The sequence below is a fragment of the Haemaphysalis longicornis genome, unplaced genomic scaffold, assembly GCF_048455015.1.
Source record: "Haemaphysalis longicornis isolate Haplotype H1 unplaced genomic scaffold, Haemaphysalis longicornis Haplotype H1 scaffold_25, whole genome shotgun sequence".
NCBI lineage: Eukaryota > Metazoa > Arthropoda > Arachnida > Ixodida > Ixodidae > Haemaphysalis > Haemaphysalis longicornis.
Genome location: NW_027526314.1, coordinates 4,154,323 through 4,174,351, shown reverse-complemented (window position 1 = coordinate 4,174,351; position 20,029 = coordinate 4,154,323). Strand labels below are relative to the sequence as shown.

Below are 20,029 nucleotides of genomic sequence, written 5' to 3'. Positions count from 1 at the left end.
ACCACATGGTAGACCGTAGCTGGGCTGCCGCAGTGTCTGCACAGGGGTTAGTGTAATGGGGGGTGGATAATGTGTAGCCGCGTGGGGTGTGGAAATGTGTTAGTTTGAAGCCGTCGAAGAGTCAACTTGGTGTTCTTTTGTAATCTGGTCGTCCGGCGCCGGAAAGGTGCTCACTTGTCTATGAGGTATAAACCTGACTGAAGTAATTGTTTGGCGTGCCGATTTTTAATGTCATGATGCAAAAGCAGCCATATGCGTATAACGGGATGCGACAAAAAAGAAAGCCGCTAAATTAGAAATAAAAAGTGTCTGTGGCACTGCAACTTCTGCATGCAACTAGAAAACTTGTCAGGTAACGCTCGTTAGGGGTGTATTATGACCATTCGCATGCAATAAAAAACATAAGAAAACATTGAATCCAGGTCAACACTTCGGAATTCAGGTGGAGGTCGGTAAGTTTCAGCATTAATACTTCGCAATTCACCGGATGTAAATCTTTTGAAAATTTTAAAAATGTAGTCCGCCGGCAAGAATTTATGTTGTGTACATTTTCATGCACGAGTGAATATCGGTATGTTGGTTTCACCCAGAAATGAGCGTCGAAAGCTATGCTTGGATGCACTCTAGGAATAACAGGATCTTGCCGTGCTGTAAATCTTACTTCATCTACCGTAGTATGATCTTTAATGTGTAATGCTGCGCATATCTCCGTTCGTAATCTTTTAAAGCAAAGATTTTTACCTCTACCCCCCAAGGGTTCTTTCGCGACCGTTGGTGTCACCAGAAAACTCCAGCGAACAAATAAAAGAATTTACTGGCCCCGCCGGGAATCGAGCCTGGAACTAATAGACTAACAAAGCGAGAGCCCGTTGTCTTACCGATTTAGCTACGAGCCCACGCGAATAGAGGGAAGACAGGTGGTGTACTCACCAAGCACATCTACGGGTTTACCCCCTGTGTTCTCGCTGAATGCCACGTGAAAGCGTCACAAGACCATTCACGCCCGTCTAGCGGCCCCATGCGCACCTTGCTCATGTGCTAAGAGTTACAAAAATTAAAGTAAGCTCACACCAACGCATGGCATCTCACTTCTAGTACACCAATATGCTAAAGCCTGTGGCCTCCAGTGTTCACGTAAACAATCACAGCTCCTTGTCGTCCGCCCTCACGCCAAACCAAGGAATACATTCAAATACTCTTTGATGGCCAGGCCAACACTCCCAGCCCCAGCATCAAGATCGTGGGCCTACATCTCGAGGCTAACACCAAGAGTGACGTCTCCTTACGGCGCCTCAAAAACAGCATTAATCAAATCATACACATGATCAGGCGAGTTGCCACCAAGAAGCGAGGCCTAAAGGAATCTGGTACCCTTCGATTATTTGAAGCTTTTGTCCTCTCGAGAGTTACTTACGTCAACCCCCTGTCTTCTTCTCGACAAGGAAGACATAGAGATGCTTTATATAATGATTAAGAAGGCCGTCGAGCAGGCCATGAGCGCGTCCAAACAGAGGCTGCTTAGCACGGGGCTCCACAACACGGTGGAAGAGCTGATAAAAGGCCATCTTTCTAACCAGAAGGTCCGACTCAGAACTGCGATGGGTAACCGCATGCTTCACCAGATTGGGTGGGCATCCCAGAATGTCACTCCGCTTGACCTACTCCCAGACTCTTGGCGACTAAAACTAAAGATGCTCCCTTTGCTTACAAATATGAACCCCTCACATGACGAGGGTCACCGAAAAGCACGGGCTCAAGCGCTAACCACCACCCTCGGTGGGGATCATGCAGTTATCTACACAGACGCCTCCAAACATCGAGGGCAGCAATACGCCATCATCGTGGCTACCTCCAGAAGCAACCTCCTTGCGTGTACCTCGCTTAGGACCCAAGAAATGGCGGCAGCAGAAGAGGCAGCCATCACCTTGGCTCTCGCTCAACCAGGGGTTCGGAGGGTAGTCATCGATTCCCAGCAAGCCTACTGGAATTACCAGTAGGGTTTGGTGTCCTAACCTGCCCTGTGCGTGTGAAAAAAACCACTCCCCAAACAGTTCCATTCAGCTCAACTGGACACCCCATCACGCTTCAATGGAGGGCAACAAATACGCCCACCCAACAAGCCTGCTCTTTTACCTCCCGTGCTATGGAGCTGCACGAGGACAGTAACCCGCTTGTCACGTTCAGGGAGATAACCCAGCATTATCATCTTCTGAGACAGACCGTACCTTCGCCTTACCCTGACCTTTACAGAGAACAACAAACTACCCTACGGCTCATACAATCCGGGCTCCTTCCCACGGCCTACGCGTCTTCACTTAATGCATCCGAATCGCTACGACGATGAATGTAAATTTTGCTCAGAAGTAGGAACACTCCGCCCCGTAATCGGGGTGTGCTACTGTAGCCCTGAGCACCCTCCTCTCTTTCCGTCAACCACCCAACAAGAGCAATGGGAGATACTGCTGTACAGGCCCTCTCTACCTACCCAGCTTCAACGGGTGGACAGAACACAGGCCGCGCGGACTGCATATGGGCCCCACAGAAGAAGGAATCACTCCCCAGGGCTCCACTCTGGGCCGTTCAGAAATCTGAACAGAAGTATTTCTTCCTCCTACCCCTTCTCTGCCGCAAATCTCGTCGCCTCCGTACGTAGCACAGAGACGGAGAAGACAGATCGTCTAACATTGGGTTGGAGCTTACTTTAATTTTATAAAAAAAGTTTCCACTCTTGTGCTACTCCAATACAACTCAACCAAACACCGTTCAGGCTTCATGCATTGATTTAACCTTAACAAGAATATCTCTTTGAAGTAATAAATGGTGTGGTTAAGTGCATTTCACTTCTCTCTGGTTTTGCTATTTGTAGAGCGATCTGAGGGAATTTAAGTTACGTCACATGGGTAATTATTATGGGTGCCGTTTACAGCTTTGCTTTCCAACCACATTCACGGGGTGGATTGGCGCGATTTTTTTCATTTCCACATTCGTCTTCATTCTGCATGGTTGCGCCCCATTACCCCCGAAGCATCACTTGACTACCACCTTTCTTCATTTCCTTCCTGATATCACACAGTGCAGAGCGGTGCGTCTCTGGAGACTTTCTCTATTCCATTTTTGTTTACTATTCTGGTTCCTATTTCGACATTCATGGCACTCGAAATGGCCGCTGCTCGAAGGATAGAAACGGAACAACGAAGGCTCGGAATGGCGGCATAGTTCTCAGAGAAGCTCCAATACCCAAAGTAACGGCCTGAGTCGAAAAGAAAATCACCCAAATTTTCCGCTGCGTCGGATAGGGCCAGGGTTCTCTGGAATGAAAAACGAACACAGGCACCCTGAACCAGCAACCTGAACTACAATATATTTTTTTTTCTTTCCTGGATGTGAGAACAATACAGAACATTGCGGCAGTGCGAGGGTATATCGTGGTCATGCAAACAAAAGTGTAAGTAAAAGGCAGGTCGAACAAAAATACATTGAAATAAGGGCAAACACACACCAGCGTTCAAGAGATGGAACCAGTCAGGTGATTTAGCTACCACGCTTAGCTACCATTGCTTAGCTACCATGCTAGCAAAGCAATGTTTATCCTATCGCGGTCGGCCGGAAAATGGTCTAAAAATCCAGAATATAAACCACTTGGCGGAAGCAGCGTTTCCGCTGGTGTCCGGAATGGATCTCCATTCGATGACTAAGTTGATCATCTGGTGTCAGGCAAGCAGCTAAAGAAAGAGACTTCCTTAGAGCTAGATCTGGAGGTTTCTTGATTGGTCGGACACAACTCGGACACCGCTGGTTTTGAACTGCGACACGTAGCAGGACTCTATGGTTAATTTAATCCTCAAGCTGTGAAGTGAGCTGAAGTCACTTACTAGAATTGTATTATCCCGCCGTCATCAAAAATATGAGCCGCAGGTGTACGGCGATTTTCTTGGAAATTTGAAAATTTTTGCATAATAATATTAAAGCGTAATGTGCACCCTGAGGAGAAAATACCGCGACGTTGTGAGCACCGAATGCAAGCTGCCCACAAAGGAGTCGTGAAGACAATATGCACGTTTCGTTTATTAAAAGAATCGCGCCAATCCACCCCGTGAATGTGGTTGGAAAGCAAAGCTGTAAACGGCACCCATAACAATTACCCATGTGACGTAACTTAAATTCCCTCAGATCGCTCTACAAATAGCAAAACCAGAGAGAAGTGAAATGCACTTAACCACACCATTTATTACTTCAAAGATATATTCTTGTTAAGGTTAAATCAATGCATGAAGCCTGAACGGTGTTTGGTTGAGTTGTATTGGTGTAGCTCAAGAGTGGAAACTTTTTTTATAAAAGTAAAGTAAGCTCCAACCCGGTGTTATACGATCTGTCTTCTCCGTCTCTGCGCTGCTGACGGAGGCGACGAGATTTGGGGTAGAGAAGGAGGAGGAAGAAATACTTCTGTTCACATTTCTGAACTGCCCAGAGTGCAGCCCTGGGGAGTGATTCTTCTGTGGAGCCCAAATGCAGTCCGCGCGGCCTGTGTTCTGTACACCCGCTGAAGCTGGGTAGGTAGAGAGGGCCTGGACAGCAGCATCTCCCATTGCTCTTGTTGGGTTGTTGACGGAAGGAGAGGAGGGTGCTCAGGGCTAAAGTCGCACACCCCGATTACGGGGCGGAGTGTTCCTACTTCTGAGCAAAATTTACATTCAGCGTCGTAGCTATTCGGATACATCAAGTGAAGACGCGTAGGTTGTGGGAAGGAGCCCCGACTGTATGAGGCGTAGGGTAGTTTGTTGTTCTCTATAAAGGGCAGGGTAAGGCGAACGTACGGTCTGACTCAGAAGGCTATATGCTGGGTTATCTCCCTGAACGTGACAAGCTGGTGACTGTCCTCGGGCAGCTCCATAGCACGGGAGGTAAAAGCGCAGGCTTGTTGGGTGGGCGCATTTGTTGCCCTCCATTGAAGCGTGAGCGGATGCCCAGATGAGCTGAATGGAACCGTTTGGGGAGTGGTTTTTTTCACACGCACAGGGCAGGTTAGGACACCAAACCCTACTGGTCATTCCAGTAGGCTTGCTGGGAATCGATGACTACCCTCCGAACCCCTGGTTGAGCGAGAGCCAAGGTGATGGCTGCCTCTTCTGCTGCCGCCATTTCTTGGGTCCTAAGCGAGGTACACGCAAGGAGGTTGCTTCTCGAGGTAGCCACGATGATGGCGTATTGCTGCCCTCGATGTTTGGAGGCGTCTGTGTAGGTAACTGCATGATCCCCACCGAGGGTGGTGGTTAGCGCTTGAGCCAGTGCTTTTTGGTGGCCCTCGTCATGTGAGGGGTTCATATTTCTAAGCAAAATGAGCATCTTTAGTTTTAGTCGCCAAGAGTCTGGGAGTACGTCAAGCGGAGTGATATTCTGGGCTGCCCAGCCAATCTGGTGAAGCATGCGGTTACCCATCGCAGTTCTGAGTCGGACCTTCTGGTTGGAAAGATGGCCTTCTATCAGCTCTTTTACCGTGTCGTGTAGCCCCGTGCTAGCAGCGTCTGTGTGGACGCACTCATGAGAAGAACAATGGCCGGACCTTCTGGTTGGAAAGATGGCCTTCCATCAGCTCTTCCACCGTGTTGTGTAGCCCCGTGCTAGCAGCCTCTGTGTGGACGCACTCATGAGAAGACGAATGGCCTGCTCTACGGTATTCTAATCATCATATAAAGCATCTCTATGCCTTCCTTGTCGAGCAGAAGACAGGGGGTTGACATAAGTAACTCTCGAGAGGACAAAAGCTTCAGTTAATCGAAAGGTACCAGATTCCTTTAGGCCTAGCTTCTTGGTGGCAACTCGCCTGATCATGTGTATGATTTGATTAATGCGGTTCTTGAGGCGCTGCAAGGAGACGTCACTCTTGGTGTTAGCCTCGAGATGTAGGCTCAGGATCTTGATGCTGGGGCTTGGAGTGATGGCCTGGCCATCAAGGAGTATTTGAATGTATTCCTTGGTTTGGCGTGAGGGCGGACGACAAGGAGCTGTAAGTGTTTATGTGAACACTGGAGGCCACAGGCTCTAGCACATTGGCTTACTAGAAGTGAGATGCCATGCATTGGTGTGAGCTTCTTTGAATTTTTTAAGCTCTAATCCCATGAGAAAGGTGCGCTCAGGGCCACTAGATGGGCGTGAGTGGTCGCGTAACGCTTTCACGCGGCATTCAGCGAGAACGCAGAGGGTAAACCCGTAGATGTACTTGGTGGGTACACCACCTTTCTTCCCAGTCTTCGCGTGGGCTCGTAGCTAAATCGGTAAGACAACGGGCTCTCGCTGTGTTAGTCTGTTAGTTCCAGGTTCGATTCCCGGCGGTGCCAGTATTCTTTTATTTGTTCGCTGGAGTTTTCTGGTGACACCAACGGTCGCGAAAGAACCCTTGGGGGGTAGAGGTAAAAAGCTTTGCTTTAAAAGAACGCGGCAGCCGGCCTTTGCACAAGGGGGTGAGCGAATTTCATGCAACAGCCAAGGGGTGAGGGAGGGCAGCATAATCTCATCTTCGCGGATGAATAAAAGTGCCACAGAACGGCGCTCTGGTCTTGCTTGCTCGGTGCTCTCGCGATAACCTTCAAATTGAGCCTGACTGTGCTTTAAATACGAAGGTATTATTCGTTAATCTGGAAACCTTCACTGCCACATCGCGCGTGCCTAAAGCTGGCTCCGTGACGCTACAATAATAAAGATTGGTTGCACTTTGATGCGGAGTTCCCTAAGTTCTTCGGACTGGTCACGTACCCGCTCAAAGCTATTGGTCAATGATGTTTACAGCTGCCGCAGAAGCTCACAGCCCAGTTGCCGATTCCCGTTTTACTCCAACGGCAACATGCCCACCCATAAATACATCATACCCACTCAGGATAGATTATCCCGTGAAAAAGACATTGAGGAAAGAAGAATAGCCGCCTACCGGTAGCTGTCGTCAAAGGCTCACGACCAAATCCTGTTGCAATAATAGTTAAGCATTCAATACACGTAAGCATACCAAGCGCCCCCTGTTAATTTTATGTTATTTTTGCGAAACACTTTTGCTAAGCTGAACTATAGCACATGTGTCACCGGTTGCAATGGGTTTCGATTTGATGTGGTGTCGATGGGCAAGCCGGAGTAGCCCTTCTCGTGTTAATGGAAAATTGCACCGCCTGCTGTAGGTGCAAAGAAAACAATAAAGAGTGGCTCTTAAGGATCTATAAGGCGCCTTTCTTCAACATCTTTATTGCATTGCACGAAGTTTATATGTACAGACAAACAATCGCTTCAGCAATCACTGCGGCGTCACAAACTGCGGCGTTCTTCAATCGAAATATTTTCTGTAATATCATTAAAAAGAACAAGGACTTGGATGTTGAGTGTTTACGTCGTCGCCACCTGTCCCTCGGCGTTGATCGGCGGGCGCCTTCGGAACCAGACGCGCAGACCTCCGCGGGCTTTGACTATGACCTCGTAGCTTACACGCACTTGGTCCAGGGGCCGGGTGGACTGGACCGAGAACTTCAGCAACAGCTTGGCCATGATCACCTTTGACTCTAGCAGCGCGAATCGCTGACCTGCATCATCAAGACGGGAAACAAAAGGGTCAACATTACTTGTGTTATGGGCCGCAACCACTATTATTGTCATTGACACCACCGAGCGGAAGAGGAAAATCTGAAACGGATGAGCTCCCAAGCAAACGAGGAAGCTACGAGAAGTAGAGAGGTCACTGAGAGATGATTTTTTAGAGGAAGAGATTTTTCATTACCTTTGTAGCCTTAAAATATCAAGAGAAGTTGAGATAACAAATAGCGCCCTAACGGGGAAACGTAGTCACGTTTCGCATAATTGGTTACGATAGAGAAGGGCTAGTAAGGTATAGCCCACTTATTACATACAATAAACAACGCATGGTATTCATTTCTACCCCCTAATGGCCCACATCTTGCACTCCAGTAGTGCAGCCTTAAAACGGATGTATTATTGACTTTTTTGAGCTCAGCCTGGCTGAAAAGCGAAAGCGCTCGTGTGTACGAGATTTCGGGGGACGTTAAATATCCCAAGGTGGTCAAAATTAATCCGGAGCCCTCCACTACGGCGCGCTTCATCGCCTATGTAGCGTCGGCGCGTTAAACCTCATGATCAATCAATCAATCAACTTAGCCTGTAAGGGACCCTGCAACACCCTTTTCCCACGTTTTTCGAAATCCCAAATTCTTGCAGAACGTAGTCAACCAACACATCCAGTACTTGGGGGTCGTAAAGTATACCAGCCAGAAATTACAACTCTGTGCCCTCAGAAAACTTCGAACGTGCTCAAAAGATTTTTTTTCTCTTTCCCGGTCCTGGCGTTCATCGAGCGCTCGAATTACGTTAGCAGCTATTGACCGGCATTCCTTCAGTTGCAGCAATGAAAGCATTCGACAGCCACTTTAAAACGAAAGCTGCAGGAGCAACGCAGAAACGGAAGGCGCATTGCTGCGACGAGTAAATCACGCAGTGCCGCTCCGCGCTGTCGAGAACTGTAGCTTTAAGAGTGCTTCCAGACGAAAAGGACAGAGTGAAAGCGTTTATCGGAAGTGTTGCTGAGTCCCTCGAAGTGCTATGCTTTTTGTATGTTCTTCTTGTGGTGTTGCATCTTGAATTATCTATATATAAAGAACTGTCGGAGCAGTCTGCGCCATTCATCAGTCTGGCACCAACCTATGCAGTTCTTTGGGCCCCCGGAGAACGGCAGGTAGGAATATGGGTGGCGTGCAGTGATCTCTTCCGTAAGGAACCTTTCCGGGATGAAAGACTCAGGATCTTTGAAGTACTTGGGGTTTTTGTGCAGGCTAAACAAGTTGATGAAGCAGTTCACGCCCTTCGGGATCTTGTATCCATCTGGAAGAGAATTACAGAGAGCTGTCACAGACAATTTCTTTTCGAATGAATAGCAATAAATATGGTGCCTCGGGGGTTTCATACACACGCAAATCCACTAACGCGCGCCCACACATACCCCTGGTATACATATTGCAATTAGGGCAGAGAAGAGAGCAATGTAGCACCATGCGCGGAGTCACACTACTAAAGAAAAATAAAGCAAATTTAAGGACATAGCCTTGCGCTTGGGTCGGGCCAGCCAGTATTAGAGCAACTAAGTCGTCGGCCATCATTGGGGCGGCAGCGACGTCATTCCCTTTATGACTTTCTCTCTCCGCAGTATACCGATACCCAACCTTGTTGCGTGAAGGTCCGCAGTCCGCGTCGTTGTGCGACGACGTTACGGTGCCGATAACTGCCTTAACAAACACTACTGATGTGCCCCAGCCCATCCTTTATGCCTGTGCTACATGGAAAATTTCAATTGGCAGTTGAACGCTCACTTAAAGTGCGTCCTATTTATTTACAATGGGGCGCTCGATAGACAATTGGTTCAGTGGCCTTCGGAAGGCCTTTGAAATGGCCGTGTAGCACAAGTATAAGTGTGTGACCACTTGCGGTGAGACCTGAAGTGAGAGAAGCCTACGCTACGAATACCTGCCCACTAGTTAGGCGAGGCTCCACAGCCTCTTTGAATACTCGGCTACCTTGGTGCATCCGCGTTGATTCACTGCTGCGGGGGCAGTGTTCGCCAGCATCAATCATCGTAATTTGTGTTAGAAATAATCTGTATTTCTTGTATTTTGGTTGGCCTCCATTGGCTACCTTTTCGCTAGTCTTGACCGGCTGGGTAGATCTAGCCCGGCGGTCAGTGTAACGAAGACAAACTGAAGCCCCAGGCGTACACTATGCTGTGGTGGCACATTTAACAAGAGAAAGGAGCGGTAACTGCCGCACTGCGTCGGGCTCTTTTTGGTGCGACAACCTTTCAATTTGGGAAAGCAGTTTTGGCTGTCGACTGAAACCGTACAGAACTGGCATTTGCCGCGTAGTGCACTTTCTTGATGAATTCATAGCGCAAAAAGGACGAGGACACAGAGAGAACAATCAACACAGCGCTTAAGTTCACAGAACGCCAATTAAGCGACGCCATGGGATGCGCCTTGTGCTTAAATGGCGCAAAGGATACCAAAGAGGCCTTACTACGAACAATGCAGAAATGACGTGGGATAGTATAGCATTTAATATAGTAGGTGTCGTTCAAACAAAGAGAAATAAATCTGAATTTTCAGGACTCCAACCCATGCCGTGAATTTGGAATCCGAACTCTAACTGCACGACGCAGGGGCCGAACTCCTTTCCTGTTTAGCACCTGCTCAAGACAATAGCAGTAACTTCCAGGGTGAGCCACTGACTGGCGGTCGGTGTATACATTCCCAGACGTCGGCTAAAAATGCCCTTCCATTAAATTCATACATCACCGCCAGCTATTCTTCCGCTCATATGTTCCGCTGCCACTTAATCATGATTATCATGATACTCATCATAGTCGCCGTCGTCGTTGTCGCGTCTGCAATTTTGTTTTCTTCATCAGTAGCAGCAGGCTATTTTCTGTCCTCGACGGGGCGAACGCCTCTTGCATAGATTTCTGACCACTCCTATCCCGCTTGATGCCGATCGTTGTATTTTGAAGCAAGGCTTTTTTCTTGTCACTGATGGCGGTGTTGTAACCAAAACGCACTGAAGGAAAGCCAACTTTACGCAATAGAGTAAACATGATGATGATTATGATGATGATGATGATGATGATGATGAAACAAGAAAAAACGCCTTCCGTGGTCGGAATTGAACCTGGATCTCTCGCGTTATTAAGCCTACGTCTATCCCATTGCGCCACCGTCGCATTCTGGTCCCTCAGCATTTCCTTTGGGTTCGTTGCGCGGTCGTTGGTTTTGGACTTAGTAAGTTCGGGTTTCGGACGAAGACGATGGTCTAACGACAACGTTGGGAAAAGGGGGGGGGGGGGGGCGCCTAGATGTCTCGCGACAGATTCGTTTGTTGTCCTCTGACTTTGCACTTCGATTTGCAGGCAGTTTGCACTCCGATTGTTCACGCTTTGACATTGATTGCAGCAGCTTTGACTTTAGCACTTCACCCTTTGCTTTCCGCACGGAAGAAAGCTTCGCGTTTCAACCATCGTCGCCGTTAGACGGAGGTGATTTGAACTTTCTGATCTCGTCCCTCCATGCACTTGCCTTTCTTGCCCAACTTCTGGTCCCGTCTCTCGGTAGCCATTCTGGCACTTGGTTGGCCCATCTGTTGTCAATCGTCGTCAGTTCATGCATGGCCCAACTGCCCTTCGTTCTCCTCCCGTGAGCTATTGTGGCTCCTATCTAATCCAATACTCTCGTTTAATATCAGCCATTGTTCCTCTCAAGGCCCTTTGGACTACAATTCACCAAAGTTCTGCCCCAGGAGTTAGTACCGAAAAATTCGAATTGATTATATAATCTCCTTTTTGTGACGGTGGAAATTTTCCCGAACGCAACCCAGCTCACACTAATTACGCACCTGATTTCTTTCTGATGTTTTGAGCATTGAAAATGCGCCGAAAAATTGTCCGCTAAAGTTACATTTATGCACATCTTTTAGTATTTTATTCGTAAGCTCCAAGTGTATAGCTAGGGCCTAATATTACTCTCATTTTCTACATATTTATCCTTAACCCTACGACTCGGTTTTCTTGTCTCCGGAGTGCGGTTCCTGAAATTCTGCATGGCGGGTCTTTCGCGGTAATTCAAGCCCAGCACGACGACAGCTCTCCTTCGCCTTCTGGGTACTTGGGGGAGGCCCGTTGCGTAGGCCATTGTGTCACTTCGTGTGGATGACCGTGCCGTTGGCGGTTGCGTCGAGGAATAGGAAACACGCGAGTTGTCTTAGAGTGCCTTCTTGCAGGAGCCAGTTCGGTTTCCTTGTTTTCGCTCTCGCATCCTTTCGAATCCGTGTTTACTCAGACGAATTCTAGAGCACGGTTAAAAGTCCTCCTGTAGGGTGGCACATCGGTACGCCAAGAAATTCACCCGCCGCGGTGGCTCGGTGGCTCAGTGGCTAAGGCGTTGCGCTGCTGAGCACGAGGTCGCGGGTTCGATTCCCGGCCGCGGCGGCCGCTTTTCTGATGGAGGCGAAAAGCAAAAACGCCCGTGTGTACGAGATTTCGGCGCACGATAAAGATCCCCAGGTGGTCAAAATTAATCCGGAGCCCTCCACTACGGCGCGCCTCATCGCCTGCGTTGCGTCGGCGCTTTAAACCCCACAATCAGATCAGATCGCCAAGAAATGGGCGTGCTGTTAGCGCGCCCATTGAAGAAAACCACACGTGACCGAATTTACTGATTCCGTCGTAAAAGCGGTTCTAGCAGTTAATGACGTCTCCACTGTAATTGCTTTTTGAAACCCCGTTGCTCCGTATACAGTATACTCTAAGACGTTCCTGTAGGCCTGCTTCCCGCATTGCACGCGAATGACCAATGGCTGCGGCTGCAAGCGAATTAAATCCTGCGAATGACGTGATGTACCATACCACATTTAGATCATAAATACGGCAAGTTATGGGGTACATCGCGACCATCAGGCGAGATGCTTGCAATGCCTAAAGAGACATCGAAGCCCGCGGTGCTTAAAAAAGTATTAAAACCTTCGCAGGATTTAGAGCATTTGTCGCGCAGCAGCGAAGTCGGTCATTGAAATCCATTGCGTCAAAGCAGGCCAAGTTGTGTATTTTAGAGTGTACGGTGTGCCAATGAGTAACTAGATTAATATGTTCAATACAATGTTACCCCCACTATAATGAAGCTCGTTAATGACACCGGAAGACCTTGCACAGTAACGTACAGGCGCTCAGTCGAGCATTATTGGCGTGCACCAAACAAAATTAAGCAATTTTTATTGGAAATGGATGAGTGACGGTACGCGTGACACCTCGACAAAACCGAGCAGAGAGTAATTTTTTTGAGATGAAGTTTGTGTCAGCATCGCTACGGTTAAGTGCAAAAGTCTCGTACTATGTGCAGAAGTCCCGTTCCAGTTTATTCATTCACACCTTTCTGGTGTGGTAATTCCAGATGTTCGACCTCCAGTTCTGCTCTCGCCTCAAAGGCATATAGTTGCTGTAACGTGAGCACTAGCGTGTTGTACGGGGAAAATATAATCCTTACTCATTCTGTTAAAGAATACATTCTTGAGCGGCTTCCCATGGACCATTAATAGCGGCATCCTGGCTCTACACAGAAAAGGTGCTTGTGATAACATCAACCACCATGCAATTCGTCAGGTCATTTCATCCATTGATTGTGGGCAGAGAGTGTACAATTACGTTGCAGCCTTCCTCACGAAATGCACCGCGACCATTGGAATTAGACGATTGCGGTCTGCCCCTTTCAAGACGATCGCTAGGGGTAGGCCAAAGGGCTCAGACGTCTCGCCACTTTTGTTCAACTTTGCCATGAAGGACCTCCTACCATTTTTGCAAGATATTCCCCACCTTTGTCACGCCATCTAAGCAGATGGTCTAACCTTATGGACCCCTACACGATCCATGGGTAAGCAACTAGAAGTACTTCAAGCCGCGAAAATACCTTCGAGAACGAGGTCTTGAATGTGCCGTGGAGAAATCGGCACTTCTGACACTTAGTGCTGGTACGCCGAAGCAATACAAGTCCACCATCCCAGACCCGTACCTTTTCATAAATGAGCAACCCGTCCCAACTGTGCCGCACTTAAGAATTCTTCAACTTCTCCCAAAAACGGCTCTGGGCTCCACACAGTCGCTCGCCTCAAGAAGACTGTCAACCAGCTGACACACATAATCTAGCTTGTCGCACATCGTGGATATGGCCTTAAAGAATCTAACACGCTCAAAATACTACAAGCAGCACTCATAAGTAGTCTCAAATATGGAACACCGTACTTCTCCCTTAAAACGAACGAAAAAAAAAAACAGATTAAATATAATTATTCGCCAAACCTACAAGACTGCACTCGGGCTGCCCTCGAAGAGGTCGACATTCAAATTATTACAGTTGGGCGTACATAACAGTTGGGAGGAATTACAGTAAGCACCCCACAATTCTCAGATAGAAGAAAACAACGACCGGGCACGCAACTCTACACCGATTAGGCTATACGACTCCACCGGTTAAAAATAATAAAACAAGCATACCCTTGAAGAACCCACCGCAGATACGAGTGGCCCTGATTGCAAGGAATGTGCATTCGGAGTACAAGAAGGCCAGAAATATACGAACGACCTAAATACCTGTTACACGAACCCATACCCTCATCGTAACCATCCCGCCCACGTAGCCAGTGTCGTGAATGGACGGGGGCAAGAAATCACATCCTGCAGAGTTAATACCACAGCGATTGATACTGCCGAAAAAGCCGGGATAGCCCACGCATTGACCCCTACCAAAGACCAAATCACCATACTCACTGACTCTCAGGCAGCTTGCACAAATTACCTACAAGGTCGCATTTCTAATTTCTAAAACGGCAGTTCGTATTTTTTAAGAACACCGACCATTCCCGAAATTTATATAGTTTGGGTGCCAGGACACAAATCCCTTGAGGGGAATGAGGCGGCTCACGCCGCTGCCAGCACCGTGAGCCGCTGTTTACCTCTTCCACCGAACCGGCAACCTCTCTTGCGCTACACGGACATCTTGGCTGGCTACCCACACAAACGGCGAATTCTCCCCATTCAACACCACCAACTTACTACGGATGAGCAACAACGTTCAGACGACCAGACGCTAACACATATGCACACCACACCCTTTATGCCATTTATCGAATATTCAACTGAGAGATAATTCTACTTTTGCAGGCCTATTTCATACAATACCAGTTATCGCTATACATGTTCAGCAGAAAAAGAGACAGCAACAAAAAGTAAAGCCCCTTTCTCTCGAGAAAGATGGTTGAAACGCGCGACTTTCTTTCATGCAACCTGAGCCAAAGTCCAAAATCCACACTTCTTTCGACCGTGCATGTGCGTGCCGCCAAATGCCAAAACGTTTTTCGTTAAGCTTCATTCGCAAACGCTTCCAGGTGAAACATGGCAGCGCGAAAAAGTAATGCCGATCCTTTGGTCAGACAATTGCCGCTTGTGCAATCAACCAGAGACTACTGACCATTGTTTTGTGATGTGCCGTGACGCGGTATTTCTATGGGACGTTTTACAACAGACATTAAAAAAGGACATTTATATCACCCCGTTCACCATTCGCTTCTTGCCATTTGAATACGGGTGCCATATGACGTTTTTGTTCTCCGAGGATTGTTTATCTTGTGGAAGTGCCCCATGACTGATCGGCATGCGCAACCCCCTAGGCCAGCCAAGTGCATTTATCGGGAACATGCGGCGTTGGTACGGAGCGTTTATGCGGCGCAGAGCGATCCGCCGAAGTGGCTGCCTCTTGGATGCGTGCGTTTGCCCAACGCCGCCTGTATAAACAGTGCCTAACGCGTGAGCGAAAAATGGCCAAACAGCCACTCTCCTGCTGCTCTCTCCTACCCTTCCCCGCTCCGTAGCCTTCCAGCGTGCTTTCGTGTCCGCCAGCCAGCGCCGCTTCTCGGAAACTATGCAAAATAGTGGAAAGTTTGTTTAGCGTTCCCGAGGCGGCGCTCCTACGCCTTCTTGTTTTTCACCATGCCTGTCTGTCTTGGTCTGTCACTGATAAAACTTCCTTTGTCACGAAGCAAAATCCCTTGCGCTGCCGCAGGCTGATGCCGGCTTTGCGCGCTTATCTACTCGGATCACAGGCCCTGAAATTTTCTGAGTGGGGCATCCCCCCTCTATCCCCTCCGCATTTAGGTACTGTTTTGACCCCCCTGTTCGCACTCCGCATCGGTACGCTCTTCTGAAATTGAGGACTATACTGTAGAAGCGCCCGGACAGCGTGGCGGGATCGCGGCTGCTTATTCTTTTGTTTCCAATAATTTTCTAAAGTTTACAAGCACGTGATATTATTGGAAAGTAATCGTAGAAGTAAGTGCCTGAACAAAAAACGTGCACGCAATTTTTTCTTCTCTAAATACTCCAGAAAGAAAAAATATCAGTAAAATAATGGCTGCCCCATCCGAAAATATCGTTTTTCTGTTAGCTATATGTCTACCCGACAATCAGTATGTTCTTAGACTATTTCAGTCCGCCTCCGTCTTTATCTTTGGAAAAATGCAGCAAGTATGAAGCGAGCGACACGTTGAACGAGATCCCCAGTGCGCCACAGAACTAGCGCCCCGTCACGGCTAAGATGTAAGCGAAACGGCCCTTGAAGCCCAACAGGCAAGCTGACAGACACACGTCGTAGAAGTGGGTGCAGCGTTCGCGACACGCGAGCAGTGACGTAAGGCGAAATGTCCGCCGGCACGCGCCACATAGCGGATCAGTGCCTGAACTAAGCGTCCCTACCCTTCCCATTGAAAAGCGCGCGACGCGTCAGGCAATGTTAATACAGGCGGCGTTGGTTTGCCTGCCTGAGTTTTGAAATGGTGCCGATTTTTGTTAGACTGACGTCCTTACCCTTTGCTGACCGTAAATGTTTTTAAAGCAAAGCTTTTTACCTCTACCCCCCAAGGGTTCTTTCGCGACCGTTGGTGTCACCAGAAAACTCCAGCGAACAAATAAAAGAATACTGGCACCGCCGGGAATCGAACCTGGAACTAACAGACTAACACAGCGAGAGCCCGTTGTCTTACCGATTTAGCTACGAGCCCACGCGAAGACTGGGAAGAAAGGTGGTGTACCCACCAAGTACATCTACGGGTTTACCCTCTGCGTTCTCGCTGAATGCCGCGTGAAAGCGTTACGCGACCACTCACGCCCATCTAGTGGCCCTGAGCGCACCTTTCTCATGGGATTAGAGCTTAAAAAATTCAAAGAAGCTCACACCAATGCATGGCATCTCACTTCTAGTAAGCCAATGTGCTAGAGCCTGTGGCCTCCAGTGTTCACATAAACACTTACAGCTCCTTGTCGTCCGCCCTCACGCCAAACCAAGGAATACATTCAAATACTCCTTGATGGCCAGGCCATCACTCCAAGCCCCAGCATCAAGATCCTGAGCCTACATCTCGAGGCTAACACCAAGAGTGACGTCTCCTTGCAGCGCCTCAAGAACCGCATTAATCAAATCATACACATGATCAGGCGAGTTGCCACCAAGAAGCTAGGCCTAAAGGAATCTGGTACCTTTCGATTAACTGAAGCTTTTGTCCTCTCGAGAGTTACTTATGTCAACCCCCTGTCTTCTGCTCGACAAGGAAGGCATAGAGATGCTTTATATGATGATTAGAATACCGTAGAGCAGGCCATTCGTCTTCTCATGAGTGCGTCCACACAGAGGCTGCTAGCACGGGGCTACACAACACGGTGGAAGAGCTGATGGAAGGCCATCTTTCCAACCAGAAGGTCCGGCCATTGTTCTTCTCATGAGTGCGTCCACACAGACGCTGCTAGCACGGGGCTACACGACACGGTAAAAGAGCTGATAGAAGGCCATCTTTCCAACCAGAAGGTCCGACTCAGAACTGCGATGGGTAACCGCATGCTTCACCAGATTGGCTGGGCAGCCCAGAATATCACTCCGCTTGACGTACTCCCAGACTCTTGGCGACTAAAACTAAAGATGCTCATTTTGCTTAGAAATATGAACCCCTCACATGACGAGGGCCACCAAAAAGCACTGGCTCAAGCGCTAACCACCACCCTCGGTGGGGATCATGCAGTTACCTACACAGACGCCTCCAAACATCGAGGGCAGCAATACGCCATCATCGTGGCTACCTCGAGAAGCAACCTCCTTGCGTGTACCTCGCTTAGGACCCAAGAAATGGCGGCAGCAGAAGAGGCAGCCATCACCTTGGCTCTCGCTCAACCAGGGGTTCGGAGGGTAGTCATCGATTCCCAGCAAGCCTACTGGAATGACCAGTAGGGTTTGGTGTCCTAACCTGCCCTGTGCGTGTGAAAAAAACCACTCCCCAAACGGTTCCATTCAGCTCATCTGGGCATCCGCTCACGCTTCAATGGAGGGCAACAAATGCGCCCACCCAACAAGCCTGCGCTTTTACCTCCCGTGCTATGGAGCTGCCCGAGGACAGTCACCAGCTTGTCACGTTCAGGGAGATAACCCAGCATATAGCCTTCTGAGTCAGACCGTACGTTCGCCTTACCCTGCCCTTTATAGAGAACAACAAACTACCCTACGCCTCATACAGTCGGGGCTCCTTCCCACAACCTACGCGTCTTCACTTGATGTATCCGAATAGCTACGACGCTGAATGTAAATTTTGCTCAGAAGTAGGAACACTCCGCCCCGTAATCGGGGTGTGCGACTTTAGCCCTGAGCACCCTCCTCTCCTTCCGTCAACAACCCAACAAGAGCAATGGGAGATGCTGCTGTCCAGGCCCTCTCTACCTACCCAGCTCCAGCGGGTGTACAGAACACAGGCCGCGCGGACTGCATTTGGGCTCCACAGAAGAATCACTCCCCAGGGCTGCACTCTGGGCAGTTCAGAAATGTGAACAGAAGTATTTCTTCCTCCTCCTCCTTCTCTACCCCAAATCTCGTCGCCTCCGTCAGCAGCGCAGAGACGGAGAAGACAGATCGTATAACACCGGGTTGGAGCTTACTTTACTTTTATAAAAAAAGTTTCCACTCTTGAGCTACACCAATACAACTCAACCAAACACCGTTCAGGCTTCATGCATTGATTTAACCTTAACAAGAATATATCTTTGAAGTAATAAATGGTGTGGTTAAGTGCATTTCACTTCTCTCTGGTTTTGCTATTTGTAGAGCGATCTGAGGGAATTTAAGTTACGTCACATGGGTAATTGTTATGGGTGCCGTTTACAGCTTTGCTTTCCAACCACATTCACGGGGTGGATTGGCGCGATTTTTTATTGTGTGTTAAGTGTCTTGTCTGAGTTTTTCTAAAATTACCATGCATTAAAGAAAAAAAAAAGTCGGAATAGCGCAATCGGATGGACTTCGGATTCATAACGCAAGAGACCCAGGTTCGATTCCAACCTCGTGAAGCGCTTTTTTCTTGAGGCCCTTAACACTTTATAATCATCATCATCATCAGCAGCAGCAGCAGCAGCAGCATAATCATAACCATCATCATGGGCCCTTTGGGGGAACCCATTGTGCAAAATTTGCTTTCCTGCAGCCCATTTTGCAGCTAAGGTCCACGGTGCAAGTAAAACATACAAAGCTTCGCTTTGAAAATGCAGAAAAAGCAGTGTGCCAAATAACAACGAAGAGAGAATTTTGAAACACATAGGAAACCAATTTTCGGTTTTAACACAGTTACAGGTAGTCTACACAGAATCAGGGTGGTTTTTCGATGTGCACAGCTGTCAAATTTATGCGCAGCCATCCAATTGACTGGTAACTTTTTGTATCTAACGAGATGGTATTTTTTAACGCCATCTCATCAGATACAAACGCACAAAAGATGCAGACATGGGAATGTAAGATGACCTAAGATATGTGCCAAGTTTGGTGCGACTAATAATAATAATAATAATAATAATAATAATAATAATAATAATAATAATAATAATAATAATAATAATAAACCCTTATTGAAAAGTATATTGTTATCAATGACATTTAAACGTCGACTACAAAATGGGCTGCACTCGGAAGCACGGAATAGTCAAGCCGAAAGCGTTTTCGTTAAATCTTTTTTTCTGTTTAATTTTATGCGCCTACTATTCTTGGGTCTGTTTTCTTCCCGTCTTTGTCTTTGTTCCCAAATTTAGCTATTTGTTCCACCCCACATGGGCAAAGCCTGCAGCTTTCTCAGCTGCTATAGCATCCATTTGTGCACGTGCCAAGACTTAGGCCTTTGACATTAGCACACAATGGCTTCTCTCGGTCATGGGAGCCGCACGTGGGCCATGCAAAATAGCGTGCGAACGACAGAGCGGGAGGAAGGCATGTCCCCCCCCTTCCTCTCCTGGAACAGCTCTCTCCTTTAGTCGGGGATTTCGATTCTGTGATTCGTCATAGAAAGTGCAATTCGCGTAGCGCTTTAAGCCTTTTCACCTGTCGCAATTATGCCCTCAGCAAGACATGTGCATGGTAAAACCAGCGAGTGGCAGTTACCT

General features: G+C 48.2%; 1 protein-coding gene across 1 annotated transcript in view; it reads right to left on the bottom strand.

Annotated features, from left to right (window-relative positions):
• Window positions 1-7,200: 7,200 nt before the first annotated feature.
• The window catches only part of LOC144172663 (cytochrome P450 4V2-like), a 60,747-nt gene continuing 47,918 nt past the window's right edge, over window positions 7,201-20,029 (bottom strand). The window contains exons 10-11 of the mRNA XM_077701303.1: window positions 8,689-8,868; window positions 7,201-7,559 (exon numbers count right to left, since the gene is read on the bottom strand). Coding sequence (XP_077557429.1) covers window positions 7,366-7,559; window positions 8,689-8,868 — 374 coding nt within the window. The 3' untranslated portion in view covers window positions 7,201-7,365. The remainder of the gene's footprint in view (window positions 7,560-8,688; window positions 8,869-20,029) is intronic.